The sequence below is a fragment of the Falco biarmicus genome, chromosome 7 (genome assembly GCF_023638135.1).
Source record: "Falco biarmicus isolate bFalBia1 chromosome 7, bFalBia1.pri, whole genome shotgun sequence".
Classification (NCBI taxonomy): Eukaryota; Metazoa; Chordata; class Aves; order Falconiformes; family Falconidae; genus Falco; species Falco biarmicus.
Window position 1 is genome coordinate 66,151,317 of NC_079294.1, and position 16,185 is coordinate 66,167,501.

The 16,185-nt window shown below is 36.6% G+C and overlaps 1 protein-coding gene across 3 annotated transcripts in view; it reads left to right on the top strand.

Moving 5' to 3' along the window:
- LRRC28 (leucine rich repeat containing 28) overlaps nucleotides 1-16,185 on the top strand; it is a 54,469-nt gene that overhangs the window by 24,660 nt on the left and 13,624 nt on the right. For all 3 annotated transcript variants that reach the window (XM_056345889.1, XM_056345888.1, XM_056345887.1), the window contains exons 6-7: nucleotides 9,187-9,393; nucleotides 15,793-15,895. In XM_056345889.1, the coding sequence (XP_056201864.1) occupies nucleotides 9,187-9,393; nucleotides 15,793-15,895 (310 nt within the window). The remainder of the gene's footprint in view (nucleotides 1-9,186; nucleotides 9,394-15,792; nucleotides 15,896-16,185) is intronic.

Below are 16,185 nucleotides of genomic sequence, written 5' to 3' on the forward strand. Positions count from 1 at the left end.
AGGTATGTAGTTCGTAATGACAGAGTGAGGGGTTTGGGGTATAATTGCAAGCCTTACTTGTCTACTTGGTGCTGATTTGAAACACTGAACAGCAGTATCTTCCACTGATTAAGATAAGGCTTGTAGTTCTCTCAGCTTTTTGAAAATCAGGACATTGCTGGTAGAGTTTGAAGTCAAATGTCATCTTTTTTGGTGATAATGTTAGTTAGAAGCTGTTAGTAGTTGGTACATATCATTTTCTCAGTAACCACATCATTATAGTAGTAGCTCCTGCCTACCCTTTTCAGCTGGTGAATTAGCTAGTTTGCTAGGTGACTGCAAAGACACTGCTCAGCACAAACAGTCTGGGCAAGTGAGGAGGAGCAAGAGAAGCTACTGCTGCTAGAAAAGGTCATTTGGATCCATAGTCCATATTTGAGAAGGATGCGCCTCTATTATAGTGGGCCTATTTGCTGTGAATGTTTAGTTAGTCCCTTCTCTGTAATTACTGTTGCAATTTGTAGTAACTTCCAGTGGCGTGGTAGAACGCTTTGTATTTTTTTAATAGGACTTTCAGTTAAGACAATCCCATCCATTAGTATTCCTTCGAAAAACAAATACGGTGGCTCCACTGCCATAGGTGTTGTTCCAAACTTAAGTTCTTGCTTTGAGTCTTTTCCTTTCCCTCACCCTACTCAAATTTGTAGCTGCTTTTTTTGTTGGGGTTTTTTTTGTTTTGTTTTTTGTTTTTTTTTTTTGTTATAGAGGCAGAGGTTACCTTCAGGGAAGAGGGTTCTTTGATATCTTCCAGTATTAAGATTGAGCATAACTTGGCTTGATATAGCATAATACTTCCACTGAAAGATGAAAGTCTAACCTGGGCCTATTGCTTTTGTTATGCATTTAGGTACTTCTTGGAGAGGAGGGGGGGGGGGGGGGGCGGGGAGAAGAACCTCACTAACCTCAAGAAAAGGAAAGAAAGATGTGCCTGTTTTGACTTGGTTGGAAACAATTGATATTAACAGTCACAACAGCTAGGTCTTTGCTTGGGTTATTTAGATACCAGTGTAGTAATGGGTTAGGAGCTACTAATCTGCGTTTGTCAGAGACCAGTCCATTGTGTTCATCTGAAGTTTTTCCTTTGAAGAAGAAGAAAGGAAAAAGCTGTCCTATAATTTATAGCCAGGACTGGCCCTGTCTCTGTGGCTTCCTGAGCTATCCTTAATCTCTCTTTAGTATGCTTATTTTGTTTGCCTTAGTTTTAAGTGATTACTGGTTTGTTGTACTTAATCAAAACAGGCACTTAAGTAGCCATCTCTAGCTGGCCAGCATCTTGAGTTCAAATCATTTATCTCTTTATTTTTATGCACAGAGTTTTTCTGGAGGGCTTTTTTCCCCTTTCTATACACTGATATTAGTGCATAGTGAATTGTAGACAATGTGCAGCAGTGAAGATGGCAAGACATAAACAAGAGAAACATAACAGGTCTCATGCTTTATTCATGTCACATTTGTTTATGTTCGTACCACCCAGGAGCACCTAGAAAAAGGAAAGCAGCTGCTCCTCAAAGGAAACACAAAAGCAAAAATACATCACTGCCTAAATAAGAGACTTTTCTGTAAGGTGTAAGCAGAATTTTTCATGCAATGTACTATTCTATCTCTTCACACTTCATTTTGACTCCTTTATAAAAAATTTGGGATATCAATTAGTAAAGCCATAGAATAATATTTATATATTAATTTCACATCTATTATTTATTTGCATAGCAATAGTACCTTGCGGTGGGGCAGTAAAGTGCTAGGCAGAGTACACTAGAACAAAACAAAAGGATAAGTTGTTGTCTTACAGGAAAAAAAAACCAACAAAAAACCAACCAAACCCTTAAACAAACAAAATCTAAAACCAAACAAAAAACCCAGCAAACCTGATGGTTTCATGGCCTTGAGTTACCTTTGTGCATAAACAATTTGTTCCCTCCCCTACCCCTCTTGCCCTTCCACCCACCTTTTCCACTTTTCTCATGCATGTTAATTTCTGGTATTTTTATCATCTGATTTGTTCTGAGTGTTCTCATTGAGACCATCAAATTATGGAAGAAAATGGAATTCCAAACCTGCACTGAGGGGAAATACAGAGCACAACCTAATAAGCACTCTGGATCTGTTCGGTGGTGCTTCAGTGCTGATGGGCTGATGTTGAGGAAAGCACAGACTGCTGGACCCGTAAAATACAGAAGGCTGCCAGTTTTGTTAATTGAAGTTTAATTGTGGTAAAAGATGGGGTACCACTGACCTTTGGAAGAGTTTGACTTAATGAGACCCTCATGCTTGTTGTCTGTTTTCAGCTGGTTTTAGCTGAACTAAAATTACTGATTTGATTTAGAGAGCCACTTCTCTCACCTTTGCCTGTGAATGATGGTACGAAATAAATAGGGCTTGGTACTGAATTTGCATGTGACATTTAGCAAGGCTGAGAAAAAAAAAAGATTCTGTTTGGGTGTGTTCAGAAGTATGTATCTTTCACTTGGGTTTTGTTTGCTGCTTTGGTGTTTTGGAGAAGAGACAATACAGTTTATGGTTGAAGTAGGTGGAACTGAGAATTGGGTTACATGGCTATGTTTATTCACAAGACAATCCTGCCCCAGAAAAATCTTTTGCCCTATTCTTTCCAGCTAGGATATTTATGTGAAGAGCAGCCATGAGTATTGCCTTAAAAGTAATAGATTAAAGTTTGATCAGCTGGGATAGAGGTACTTTTTTTTAATAGATTTATTTTATGGGTTTGAACTCATACTCAGGACCTTACTTAAAAACAGATTATTTGTAAAATAGTTGCTGCAGTATCACAACATCTCTTCCAGTTCCTCTTCTTTGTTAAAATATTGAGCAAATATTAGGCTACATGGGAAAAATACAAAAGAAAAAAAACATCTTCAGGTCTCTTAGGCTTGAGAAACAGAACAGAACAGAAACTCTCTCACTAACAATACAGTAAAAGATCTGCATACAGTAGTGTCAAAATGTAAATGTGATTCAGTTTGCCTCCCCCTTTCTTTGTCCTTAAATCTAATGATACCGGTTTTCAGTTACTGTCAAACTTCCTTGTTTGAGGATGGCACAAGTCTATCATAAGTGCCAATTTGTGCTAGAAAATTTAATTTTTATAGGCTATGAAATGTGAGCTGTGTGGTAGGACAGTAAATGTAATGTAATATATAATAGGCTATTTAATTTGTTTTAACCATCTTAAAATCTATTTAAGTCCTCCTGAGACTTCCCAGAACAGATCTGAAGGAGATCTTTTCCATCAAGCTCTTAGTGATTTAAACATGTATTTCCTGTCCATTACAGTCTTAAACTGATAATAGTATCACAATTCAAATTCACAGGCATGTACAGACTTGCGTTTTTTGTTTCTAATGGGACAGGTAATAAGCTTTGTAAGTATTAAAGACTTCTAACACCTTTTACTCACCATTGCATGGTTTTACAGGTCTAATAGGGAAGTGCAACTTGTACTTGGGTTCGTGGAAGTTGATTAATACATTATTTCAAGGGTGAAGTACAGTAGTCACTTTTAGCACTTCTTTTCCCAAAGCCACCAACTTTCTTCTTGGGTCCCAGGACAGGAAAGGATCACTGGTGCGTGAAGTCCAGTGCTTCACAATTGCAGCAGTCATTACAGTGCCTGATTCTGTAAGGGTGCGTAAGAGTACGTCCCTTCAGGTACCACAAGTGGGGAAAACATTACTCGGTGGTATACAGCAGAGATTTTTAGTATAGAGTGCTGCAGCCTTGGAATGGCGACATGCTGCTGGCGTTGCAGAGTGGATGGCAGGCAAGAGAGAGGATCACCCCCGTGTTAGAACCCTTTGGTAGCGGAGTGTTACATGTGAATGTTCGTATGATAACAGCAAAACTATCATTGTTGCCTTCAATACAAAGGTATATTAACATACTTCATTGCTCCTAATAAGATGCTGTCTATAAATAGAAATTCCTTATTTTCACTGGTGGCTTATTTCCATTCAATAGTGAACAGGTAAGCCCAGTCTCTGCCTTGATTGTTTCAGAGGCCTGACTTGAGGCACCTTCTTACCATGCTTAGTTTGTTATTCTTCATTCCATTTCAGTCACTTAAGTCTAAAAGTTCTTGCTCTTTTTCCTGTATGATACTTCAGTTCTCTACCACGTTACCCGTAATTTAAATGCTTGTGTTGACAGCAAACCAAAACCTAGTGGTTTTTTGTTTTTTTTTTTTTTTTTTACCAAGGTACAAAATGGAAATTATAAACAAAGTAGACCCTTGAGGAACAGCACCACGAGTAATTTTTTTCCATCTGAGTAATTTGCCATGAGATGTGATACTTAGGTGTTACCATTAACCAGGAAATTGTATCACAGAAAGATAAGCAAGTACAATATGATCTACACTCAGAAAGATCCAGGTTGCACTTACATTCTGCTTTCTATGTTCCAATCATTGGTTACTCTGGGTTGCTCTTTCCCCTTAGCACAGTTGTTATGCTGAAGAGTGCCAAGTTCAGGCTTCTTTGAACACAGGTTCTACATTTCTTCTCCAACCCTAGGCTGTCACCCCAGAAAATTCATTGAGAATCCTCATGCCTGAGTTTGCAATTTTGATATATAACCCATTTTTTTCAGTATTCTTGGATGAAAATTTTTAAGCAGCCTCATTTCATTTTCATAATGGATGTGGTAATTTCCAGTGCTTTGTCCTTGTTCCTGTGAGGTACTCTGTCTCTGTCCTCTTATGCAGCATTATTATTACAGGAAAAATGATGCAAAAAGCTGATTTAATATTTGGTCTGTCCTCCAAATTTCTACCCCTTATTGACACCAGTTCTTCATTCCTTGGTCTTTATTTCTTGTTGAGAAACCTTTTGTTTGTGAGTTCCCATTTTCTTGGCCTCCTGGCAGTTTTCATTAAATGCCTGCAGCCTGACCGCTAAGTGCCAGCTCCCTTTGCTGATCAGTCCCTTTTTCCATTCCTTGTAGGTTGTCTGCTTACTCTTAATATCCTGCTTTGAGGTGCATTCTCATGCAGGTAGGTCTGTAGCCCTTTCCTCTCCCCCTTTTTTCCTTTGCTTAGATGGAAAGACTTAGATACCATTTGATTTAAAGTAAATCTATGCCTTCCATGCACTCAAATCCAATTGTGTATGTGTTTCATATATCTTTGGATGAAATTTTGGGTTATGGCCCATCAGGGAAAGGTGGGATTGCTCTTGAAATGTGAAGAAAACTGTTAGTTATTTTTGAGTCATGCAGCTGGTGAGGCCTGTGCCCCCAGAAGGTTAAGGAAGTTTGAATTGCCTTTGGCAATTACTGTATGTTGCATAGGCTGCTTACTTCCAGATGTGTTTTTTTTCCTTCACATAAGCCCGTGAGAATTAATTTTAAAAAGTGGTGCCTAAACCCCCTGAATCAGAAATAGATTATTTTTTTTTTTCCCTGATGCGATGCTCGGTATGTTTATACAAATGCATTTAGTTTTGTTGGAAGGCCAATACTTTTGGAAATTTTCTGAAATTCGAGGTTTCACTTTATTTTGTTTTTTAAAGGCAATTTTTCTTTTTTCTTTGAGTTGAGAGACAGATCTATTTGGCAGTTATCTTTTGAAGACCCAAACACATAAGATGACAGTTCACTTGTCCCTTTCTCCAAGTGGTTGGGAAAGCTGTTACAATGAATGCAAAGGCTGCTTTTTGGAGCCACGGTAATTGGTTCTGAATGTTCATGTTACTGAGGATGAAAAAGATAGAATTAATTACGCAAGCACTGGCAGTTTTAGAATACAGCTTGAAGTATTTATATGTATGTCTGTGTCACTGAAACTACCTTCAGAAGGCTGTAGGAGGACTCTCACTATAAGCCTGTATTTAAGTTTCTATGAGGTAAGGTAGTGTGTGGATTTACAGTCTGTCAGCCACTTTGTGTGTACTACGCCATGAACACATTTGTACCATATGGCCAAGCCACAGAGTTGCCCAGCTATATGTGAAGGCAGTAATCCGTGCAGATGGACACAGCTGAAATAGTTGAGTCCAAGAACCAGCACAGGAATTTCACATTTGGACTCTGTGTGCCTCCACAAATCTGGATCACGCTGAGTTGGGGGTTTAGCAAAGCTACTGAGGACTTTTTTTTTTTTTTTTTTTTTTTTTTTTTTTTTCTGGGCTTCTGGTACCAAAATGGGGCTGAGTGCTCTGCCATGTTGATTTTGATAGTGTTAATCCTAGAGCTAATAGAAGTTTAAAATTACACATATATGAATTTCATTGAAATGTAATTGGAACTCCTCAGTGTGTTTTAATGGTGATGTATAATGATTGTCTCTTTCTTATCCTTTTGGGGTGGTGGTGGTGTAGGAATCTGAATAAAAGCCCCTTTGTCAGTTCTTTTTGTCTGGGAATAGCTGTTCTCTTTTCTGGGTATGTCTGAAACTTCCAAAGTCCACCTCTCATGTGTCTTGGTGCTTGATGAGGTGATAGCAGGAGAGGGATTTGTTAGTCTGTGTTTGTTAGCTAAGGCATTCTTCAGTGTTTATGTTGCAAGATTTTTAAAGCATGGATAATAGTATTTATTAACTAAAAGCTTGGAAAACTTATTAATGGGCTATTTAGATTTTGTGTTATTCCTCTTTATGGTTTTCCTTTGCTTTAATGAGATTGATATCAATCTATTTTCATTAGTGAATGTCTGAGCATGTTCTTCAAAATGAGCTTTCAACACCATGGTGGGGAGTCTGGGGGTTATATCTTTAATCTGATGGCACTTGAAGTTGTTCAGTTTACTTTTTAACTTCATTATGGGTCGGTGGGTGTTTCTGTAACATATGGTGCTGTATGTTGAAAGTAGATGTTTACATCTGGTACACATTGGAAGATTAAGGTAGAGAGGATGAAGTTTTGGGCAAGTATGTGTTTTTTGGATGAAGGATAAAGCGAGAATACTTTTATTTCCGCTTAGATTTGAAACATATCATTCTAGCAATGCCTTTGAAACTCTGCCAGCTTTGCCAACCATAACATTTATGGGCTTTTGGACCTAAACTGAACTAGAAAACTGTTTTTAGTGGCAGAGAAAAAGATTAGTGCATGAAAATAGCTAGGTCTATTATTGACTGCATGTGGTCAGTGGTTTGGCTGAATGTAGGTGGCTCTCTTCCTGTCACTGTTTTCAAGCATATGGCTTTGTGATGAATATAAAACTCTTTAAAAATGAGCTCTACTGCAGTTCTTTTGCACAGTAGTCTTTCGCTATTTAGTAGTGATTATTTTGTTTTGCCATTCATTTTCAAACTTGTAGTTAAAAACCCACACACAACAAACTTTTAAAATCTTATGATACCTCTGACATCAAAACTAAGGTTTGAACAATATGATTGTCTGTGTATAGCAGCTGCTTCTGTCAGTAATGTTTTATAAAAGGATGCGTATACTATGTTGATTCTTTGTTGTAGTTAATGCTGGGATTGTGGTGGGTAGAAACTCCTTTTAAAATGTGCACACACATTTTGTTTAATTAGTAGTTCGAAAATCTCTAATACTGAATTAAAACTTTCATTTTTTTCCTTTTTGTGTTTTCAGTCTTGAAAGTAAAGTTTATAGCTGCCTTTCCCAAGGTCAACTTCAGATCGGCCATTTCTTTTTCCTGTTGTGTAGAAGACAGCTTGCAGTGAACCTAGTGTTTTGTTTTCTTCTTTGGGTGTAGTATACAAGGTGCTACCTCAGAGCTCAGGGAATAGCAAATTTTCTAGCTCCTGCTGCAGAGAAAGCTTAAGGGCACAACAGGTTCTATTTAGTTTTAACTTGAACAGTGTTACCCTATTTATATCTTTTTTAAAAAATTCTGGATGATAGGTTGTAAATTGTGCAGATTGTCTGGTGTTTTCAGTGTACAACATTCTAGTGAGTCTTGTTTTAGTAGCTATCAGATGCAAGATGCAAGAACTGGTTTCATTCAGACAAGAGCCAAGTACGTTTGGCTCTGCGAGATGCTGAAAACTGTAGTAGGACTTGGGGGCACCAAGCACTTAATGAGTTGCTTCCATTGCTGTAGAATATTTAAAAAGAAAGCAAAACTGTTTACAGTTTCCCCATGTTTGGGGAAAATAATTTATAGAATTACCCGATTTTTAGAGGAACTGTTAAAGAATAACTAAATCCACTGAGAGTTTCATGTTCTGATCACCCCATGCCTACTTCCAAGAAGGCTTTTGGGGTTTTTGGTGGTGTTTTTTTTGGTGTGAAGGAGATAGCCTGTAAAGCTGCTTAATATATTTGTCAGTCAGTCCTTGAAGAAGTGCATCCTGGTCCCAACAGGCCAGACACAGGGAAAATCACTCTGTTGTACAAGTGAGGCTACTTGTGTAATCACATCTTGCAGACTTAAAAACTTGTTACCTACATAAAAAAACCCTATACAATACTACTTAAAATACAAAATCTACTTTTAAAATTCTCAAAATGTTAAAAAAGAAAATCTTTGTAAGCTGTAATTATTGCAACTATAGGTTAGAACTTACTGTAGTATCTTCCTACAAATATAACAATATAACTTACAGGTTATTAAGAATTCTTTTTCCTAATTTAAACTAGCCTTTTGAATTGTATTATGAATAGAGAGCTGTTGTTTCGAAGTGTGCTTGGGTGAAAGACTGTCACTAAGCAAGAAATACTATGCATGTGTTTGTAAGTCTCATTGCAAGAGAATCTTAAGTAAGATGGATATGAGCAGTGCATCCTCAAATGTTTTTTAAAAAAAATTAGAATTTGCATGAGTTTGGGGTCGTGCAAAACACCATCAATAACAGCAAGCTATGTATTATGTTTTGTTTCGGATTGTTTTTTCCAGTTCTGATTTAGGACCAGGAAATTGCTTGATATTTTTGACAGTAGTAATTGTCACAATTCAGGAATGCTCTGTCTTGAGAGATGTCATATTTAAACCTACAGCCTAACTGTTCTTTGTCAAAAAGATTTTAAATATGAAGATGATGGAGATAATTAGTTTCGGTTCTCAACAGGGATTGATAGAACAGTATCTTAAGAAAAAACCACAACAGCTAGGTGATGAACTTCTGATTTTGATCTATGTGAGTGTTGGTTTTTTTTTTGCAGTCATGTTTGTGAGAACAGTTACGTGAATAATTCTGAATGCCTTCTGTTTGGATTGTAGAGGTTGGAGACCTGAGGGAGCTGCAAACATTGGACATCTCGACCAACCGTTTGATAACATTACCTGAAAGGCTGCATATGTGCCTTTCGCTGCAGTACTTGACTGCAGACAGAAACCACCTGTGGTATGTTCCCCGCCACCTGTGCCAACTACCAAGCCTCAATGAGCTCTCCATGGCTGGAAACCGCCTTGCATTTTTGCCACTTGGTGAGTCACCACTGTTGCTGGGCTGGAGAGTGGGTTAGAGAAGAGACAGGAAAACAAACTTTCCATCACACCCCACACACTCCCCCCACCCCACCCCCCTCAAAAAAAAATAAAAAAAAAGGGGAGTACCAAGTGATTTTCTTCGGCAGTCTCTGCAAACTGTTTATGGAGTTGTCACAGTGATCATATTGTTGGAAAATATGTTAATTCAAAAAAAATTCAGGTTGAGGTTTCATGTCTGTTTTAAAGCAATAGGTCAGCAATCAAATTTGCTTTATTTTTAACTAACTGAGGGGAAAAAAGCTTAAACAATGTTGTGTTTAAATATAGTACTATGTAATCTGAATTGTACCACTTTGGGTAATGATCTGTTTCTGTTTGCTGGATCTGATGATTTAACTTAAGATTCTTCATCTCTAGTTTAAAACTTGTTGTGGAAGTCCAGTAATACCACATAAATTATTTTTCATCATTAGGAATGTCAGTAGTGAAAGTTTAGTTTGTGCTGTGTGTAGGCATCCATCAAAATTTCCATGGTAGTAGTGCAGGAGAGAATTTATCTGCCATTCCTCAATCCTTTCGAAGTTCGGAAGTGTTGAAGCAGGTCTTCATGAGTAGGAGGTGCAGTCAGTGTGTGGTGGTTTATTGTGGGAAATAGCTGTGTTGTCACTAAGTGTGGATTGTATATTCTGCTTGTGAAAAGCAAGTTCTCTTCAGTTTTTGTTACTTTTTAGCCCTGCCATGGGCTAATCTCTGCTGAAATATAGACATGCATACAGATCTGACATGTCGTTTGAATAGACATTAATAATTTTTCTGAGAATATAATCAGAGTTTGGTGTTAATTAGGTGCAGATGAAATTATGATAATGATGTTGAAAAGAAGCTGGAAATTGAGGTGGCTAAAACTGAGATAATTTCTAATTTAATTACATTGTGTGGGTTTAACTTAATTTTTTTAGTACTTGCAGTTTAGTCTTCAAAGAAGTCGATGAACTTCTTAATTTTTTTTTTAAAATGTTTTTTTAGCACCTTAGTTTATATTACTGGAGAGTAAGTGCAAATAATACCTCCAGACATTGTGTTTTAGTGATGTCCCAACATATATCATTCTATAAATGAGAAAACGAGTTCCAGGATGCATCATCCAGCTTCCACAGTACTAACTAAAACAACCGAAGTAACTTCTGCTATGTTGGCAAATATTTCTAGCTCCCTTTCATGAGACAGGAAGTTGAATCTTTTTAATTTTGCAAAAATGAGATGCTGTTCAGTAAGACGAGATATGAAATATTAAAGGGTAAAAGTTTTTGCTACTTCTGCTCTAGTAGCTTATCTGTGAGTGAGCTATGACCTGGATGAGCCATAGATCTGCTGAAGTGTTTTAAGTTCAAAAGGAGGAAATAAATCTCTAATATAATGACACACCTTCTTTTTTCTTTATTTTTAGACTCAAATTCAAAACATTCAAAAGGAACTTTTAAAATAACGGGAAACATCAAAGACTGTCAATTGACCTTGTTCAGTAGTTCTTAATAGTGACTCACTGGTGAACATTTGGAGATAATTTGCTATCTGTGGATATGAAACTGAATCATAAATCCTAGAGTTCAGAGGAAAAGCAGCACAGTATAAATGTAAATGTTTAATCCTTCCTCTGAAGAATCAGGCAGCTTCAGAGTGGTCAAGATGTGATGAAATAAAGTAGAAGAGAAAGTTAGTGCATTGAAAAGCAAAAAGATTAAATCTGTCTTCTGTTGTATGGGAAAATATTTTTCTTGGAGTATTACTGAAGTTAAGGCATAATTGTAGCATTTTTTCTGCTAGCTGCACATGTTGTTGAAGTTTTTTGTGTGTGTGTGTATTCTTACATCCAACTTCACTTTACTAGTTAATGACTGAGTAAGGACATAAAATAATAGTGAAGGATACTGTAGAAATATCTATGATATCTATAAGTGATATTCAAGCCAGGGTTGTCAATTTTTTTGATGAGGGAGTTGATTTCAGAAGCAGACATCTTATTCATCTGACAGAATATGGGTTTTTTTCTCTTTCTCATCTCCACGTTAGAAGAAATAAGTTTGTTACATACTGCTTAATGTTTCTTAAAGTGTGTTTTATTTCATATAGTGGTTGACGTCTAGTATGCCAAGGAATCCATTCTTCCTCATCTAAGTATGTCCCTTGTAGCTGCTAGTAGAACTTGTTAAGTGTAATGGAAATCTGTGTTTTCCTGTTCCTAGATTGATAGGTGTAAGATTTATTTCAGCAGTACACACTCACGGCACTGCGGGATAAGGTGCTCTTGTAGCATTTTGTCCTGTATGTTCTTCTAAGGTTGCAGGCACATGTGTCACAGGAAAAAAAACAACTGTAACACCATTAGCCAATTTTACAAAATACAATAAAAATACCTGATCCCATACTCTGACTTTCAGAACTGGTATAGAGACAAGGAGATGGGTAAACAATAATGAATTAGTGATTTATTCTGCAGAAAACACTTAATTCTTGGATATGCCAGTATTTTTTTAAAAAAAATATTATTTTTCTGCTGTTGACTATTCCACTCCAGTTTCAAAGAAACAAGACTGTGTGGATCTGAGCCTTTGGACCTTCCTAATAAATTTATTTTTTTTTAAAAAAGTAATTTCTATGTGTAAGTTGAACTGGAAACTGCATCCTGGACAATCCTGTTATTGTTAGGATAGCTTTCATGCTGCCCTAATATATGGTCTTAGGAATTCTGTTCTTGAATGGCAGATGGAACTCCTGGTTATTTTATATCGATCTACTTAAATTTCTGTCAAGGGATAATTTATATTTTAACTTTAAAATTTTACTGTTAGCAAATGCTTCAATGCCTGAAAACAAATTCCATTGCAAGCAGAAATGTGAATCTAATGACATTGCAGAAATAAAAATGATTTATGTAATAAAGTACAAATATAATTAAAATAGGCCATAAATTCTCAAGTGTACTGGCAGCACAGGGGATGTTATGACAGCAAATATTCAGTGTTATATCACTTTATTGAGGGTTTATGTGCACTTTTTGTTTAGAAAATGGGTCTAGTAATTATCAGTGCACAGTAAACAATGGTCTTATTCTACCTCAGTATATGCTGCTTTTGTGTCCTTGCCCTCACATTATGGTTAAAAGAGCATCAGTACAGACACACAAGAGCTTTTGTTCCATCTTCAGCCATGTGGAATGCATATGCCAGGCCCCCGAGGTTAAAAAAAAAAAAAAAAAAAAAAAAAAAGGAGAAAAAGAAAAAAAAATAGAATTGGGGTTTGTTCAGGACTCATGGCATTTGGTCATTTCTGGGAGAAAGGTCTTTGATCTGGGAGCCTGGAAGGAGGAAAGTGGAAATGTTTTAGACACAGTACAGTGCTTGCAAAAGCCACATGAAAACCTTCTTTGTAGCTTTAGCCTTTTCATAGATGGACAGCTTCCTTATTTTACCAAGTTCTTCAGAAGCGTGTTTCTTAGAGAACTTCTAACAATATTTGTTGACTGATACAAGACATAAAAATCAATGTGGATGTGATACAAAGAACTTCTTAAAAAGTGATTTATTTAAATTTCAACTTCATGGATAGTGTTTGAAACTGGAAAAAAATCTTTTGGGGACTGGAAGATGCTTGGTTATTTAATGCAAAGAAACTATATCAAAGGAACATTTATAGTTACAGGCTATTTGGCTTTGGGAATTGAATTTTTCCTACAGAGATATTTTGTCTAACATCCAAAAATTTGCTTTAATTACCTAGGAAATGCAGTCAGCTCAGAACTTAGAATAAAACTTAGCATAAGATAAAGACAGAGGGAAGAGATGAGATGCAGCCTAACTCCCCCCCTCAATGTATATGAAAAGAACAGCTTTAGGGCTTTTTTTGACTTGCCTGATTTTCAGCCCATTTGCATACATCTGTGTAGACATTAGCAAGATGAGCCTCTTTTAAAAATTTTCTTCCATTCTCTAAATTATTAAGTTAAACAGTAGCATATGCAAGCTACCCCAGCAACCCATAGTTTTCTGCTCCTTTTGGTGTAATTGGCTTCTGCAACATGAGGAAATATTCTCTTAAGTGTTAGGTGTGCCATGCACATGCTATCTGCTTCAGATTTTATTGCCTGACCCTTTTCCAGCCTTACAATGTTTTATGGTGTTATAGCACTTCAGTATTGCAATATTTCTATTCATTGTAGGATAACAATGATTTTGTTTCATCTAAAAATATCCCAGAACTTTACTAAACTATTTTCAGCCTGCAGCACTGAGCCAAAATAAATCATCTTTTTGAGGTGTTAGCTCATAATGATGCACAGCAGCATCTCACAGCAGCGCCCATCAGTCAGCAGAGATATTTGTACTTGTTGGGGCAGGACCGTTGATGGATGCAGCATGTTTTTGGGACAGGGTCAAAGAAGGATGTGATGGTTAAATGTGTCCCATGATGTCCAGTGAATCTGGTTGGAACAAAGCCCAGATTATGGTCCCTGAAACCTCCATAGATGGTTGCAGGGTAAGGGCCTGTATTAAAAGAAAACCCCCAAAACTCAGTTTTTCTATGTTAACATTTTTATTTCAGAAAAGGAATCTATTCGTTTTCTGTTGGTATCATCATTTGTTCTTTGTATCAAAGATTTGATAATGTGACACCCTCTGAAGCTCCTCCTCGGCGTGAGCTTTTAAGGTTTCTGGTGCTTATGGCTGCCATTCAAGTGAGTGACAGCTGAAGACATTCTGTATATTCTAAGATGGTCAAACGTTTTTTTGGGGGGGATCACTCAAAATATCATTTGCTTTATCTGAGCTAAGTGATTTCCAGAGCTTTTGTGTACAATAAAACTGTTCAATTATAAAGAAGGGATTGTATTACCTATTGTCATAGTAGGGAATGATAAGAGCTCATTATTCAGAATAGAATTTCTGAATAGAAATATCATGGAAATTGTTTTAATTTTTATTCTCTTCTTGGCCAAGATTACAAAAGGGACAGAACCTATGCTAATTTCTTTGTTTATCCTTAACTTTATGTCAACCAAGGTAATTGACAGTTGATAAAGATAGGAAGTCAGCATTAGTTGATATTAGTATTGTCTTGCAATGTGACTGATGCAGCCAAATGCTTGATTATCTTGCCTAGTTTCTATAGCATACTCATAAAAGTTTTCAGAAGTTGAGAGGCATACAGATTAATTTATACTTTTTTCATAATGCAGTTGGTCTGGCTTGCAGCTATCCCCTCCCAGGCAGAAGGCTTTCAAACGTTGTTCGCTTGATTTGTGCTTTGTATTAAACACGTATGTCTTTCCCTAATCCGGCATCTTGAACAGTGTAGGAGCTGCAGATGAAATGGCCTGCCCAGATGATTCTACATATCAGCTTTCTTGCCAGTTCAAAACTCTTTTAGACTATTCTTTTTAGTTCACAATTTGCTTTGGTTTTTTTTTTTTTTTTTAAATGTCTCGAGCATGTTTTTCACTACTTCTCGTAGCAGGCAGTTTTACCACTGACTAGATCTTGCTGATAAGCATCATTCTTATTTCTGAGAATTCTTCCTAAAAGCCTACATTTTCCCTTTTATTTTTTCTCCATTTCCCCACTTTAATTTTCTAAACAAAATAAAATTATTCCATACCTATATGCTCTATGTGGAGGTATTTTAATGTGTTTCTAGTCTATGAAGGTATTGCTTAAACATGCTGTACTTGCTGCTTTTGACTGCCAGCCATGAATATTTTAATAGAAATAATGTAAGAATCACACCTTCAGATGTATCGATTGTTTACTTGTACCAGAACTTGTAGTATAATATTCTGCACTTTATTGTATATATTCCTGTGTTTTGTAGTTTACTGCACACAGAGACTTGTTTCTGAGTGATATCTGGTTGGGTTTGGTTATGGCTAATTGAATTGAACAAGTATCTTTTCTTGGAGAGTGGTACAGGCTAGATTCTTGTTTGTGTCTTTACCACGTTAGCAAAGATAGTGAAGCTGCGATTTCATTGACATGAGGCCAGTTAATGAAAGCAGGTTTGACCTTATGAACTTGGAAGTATGCACTGTAGACTTGAAATCAGTTGTCCCTTTGCTTCTTCAGACTGACTTCAGAGTTTGTCACTGTTAAAATTTAATTATTTATAATGGGATTTTCAGGAATACTGAAAAGGGGTTTGGTTTTGTTTTAGTGGTATTTGCTAAACATCTTTTCAGCTCATCCATAATAAAACCACTGGCTGAAATTTTACAACTGAGAAGCACTAATTTGTTTGCTTACATTTAAGTCTGATTAGCTTATTTATAATTAAAGAGAATTGCTTTGCTTATAATTGTCACTGTCATCCCTTCTCGCCCTGACTTTTCTTGTTTTCTAAACCCAGATTTAGGTCGTTCTCGGGAGCTACAGTATGTTTATGTGGATAACAATATTCATCTGAAAGGCCTCCCATCTTATCTGTATAATAAAGTCATTGGTTGCAGTGGGTAGGTATGAATTAATTCAGATGTCTAGCATACCTGTTCCTTGTAAAATTTCTCATAAATATCTTCCTGTATGATACAACTGATTATTTTTGTGTGTGACTGATACAGAACTGATGTTACTTTGAGGGGATTACTGGAGCTCCTAGTTCTGTTTTATTTTTGTAATAAATCTTTTGTGTTAATTGCTGACATGGAATATTTTAGTATTAAGTTGTAACAGTCAGTGCAGTTATTCTGAGGGAATTTGTAATGATAATGTAAGGCCTAAAGCTGAATCCTAGCTGCATTTA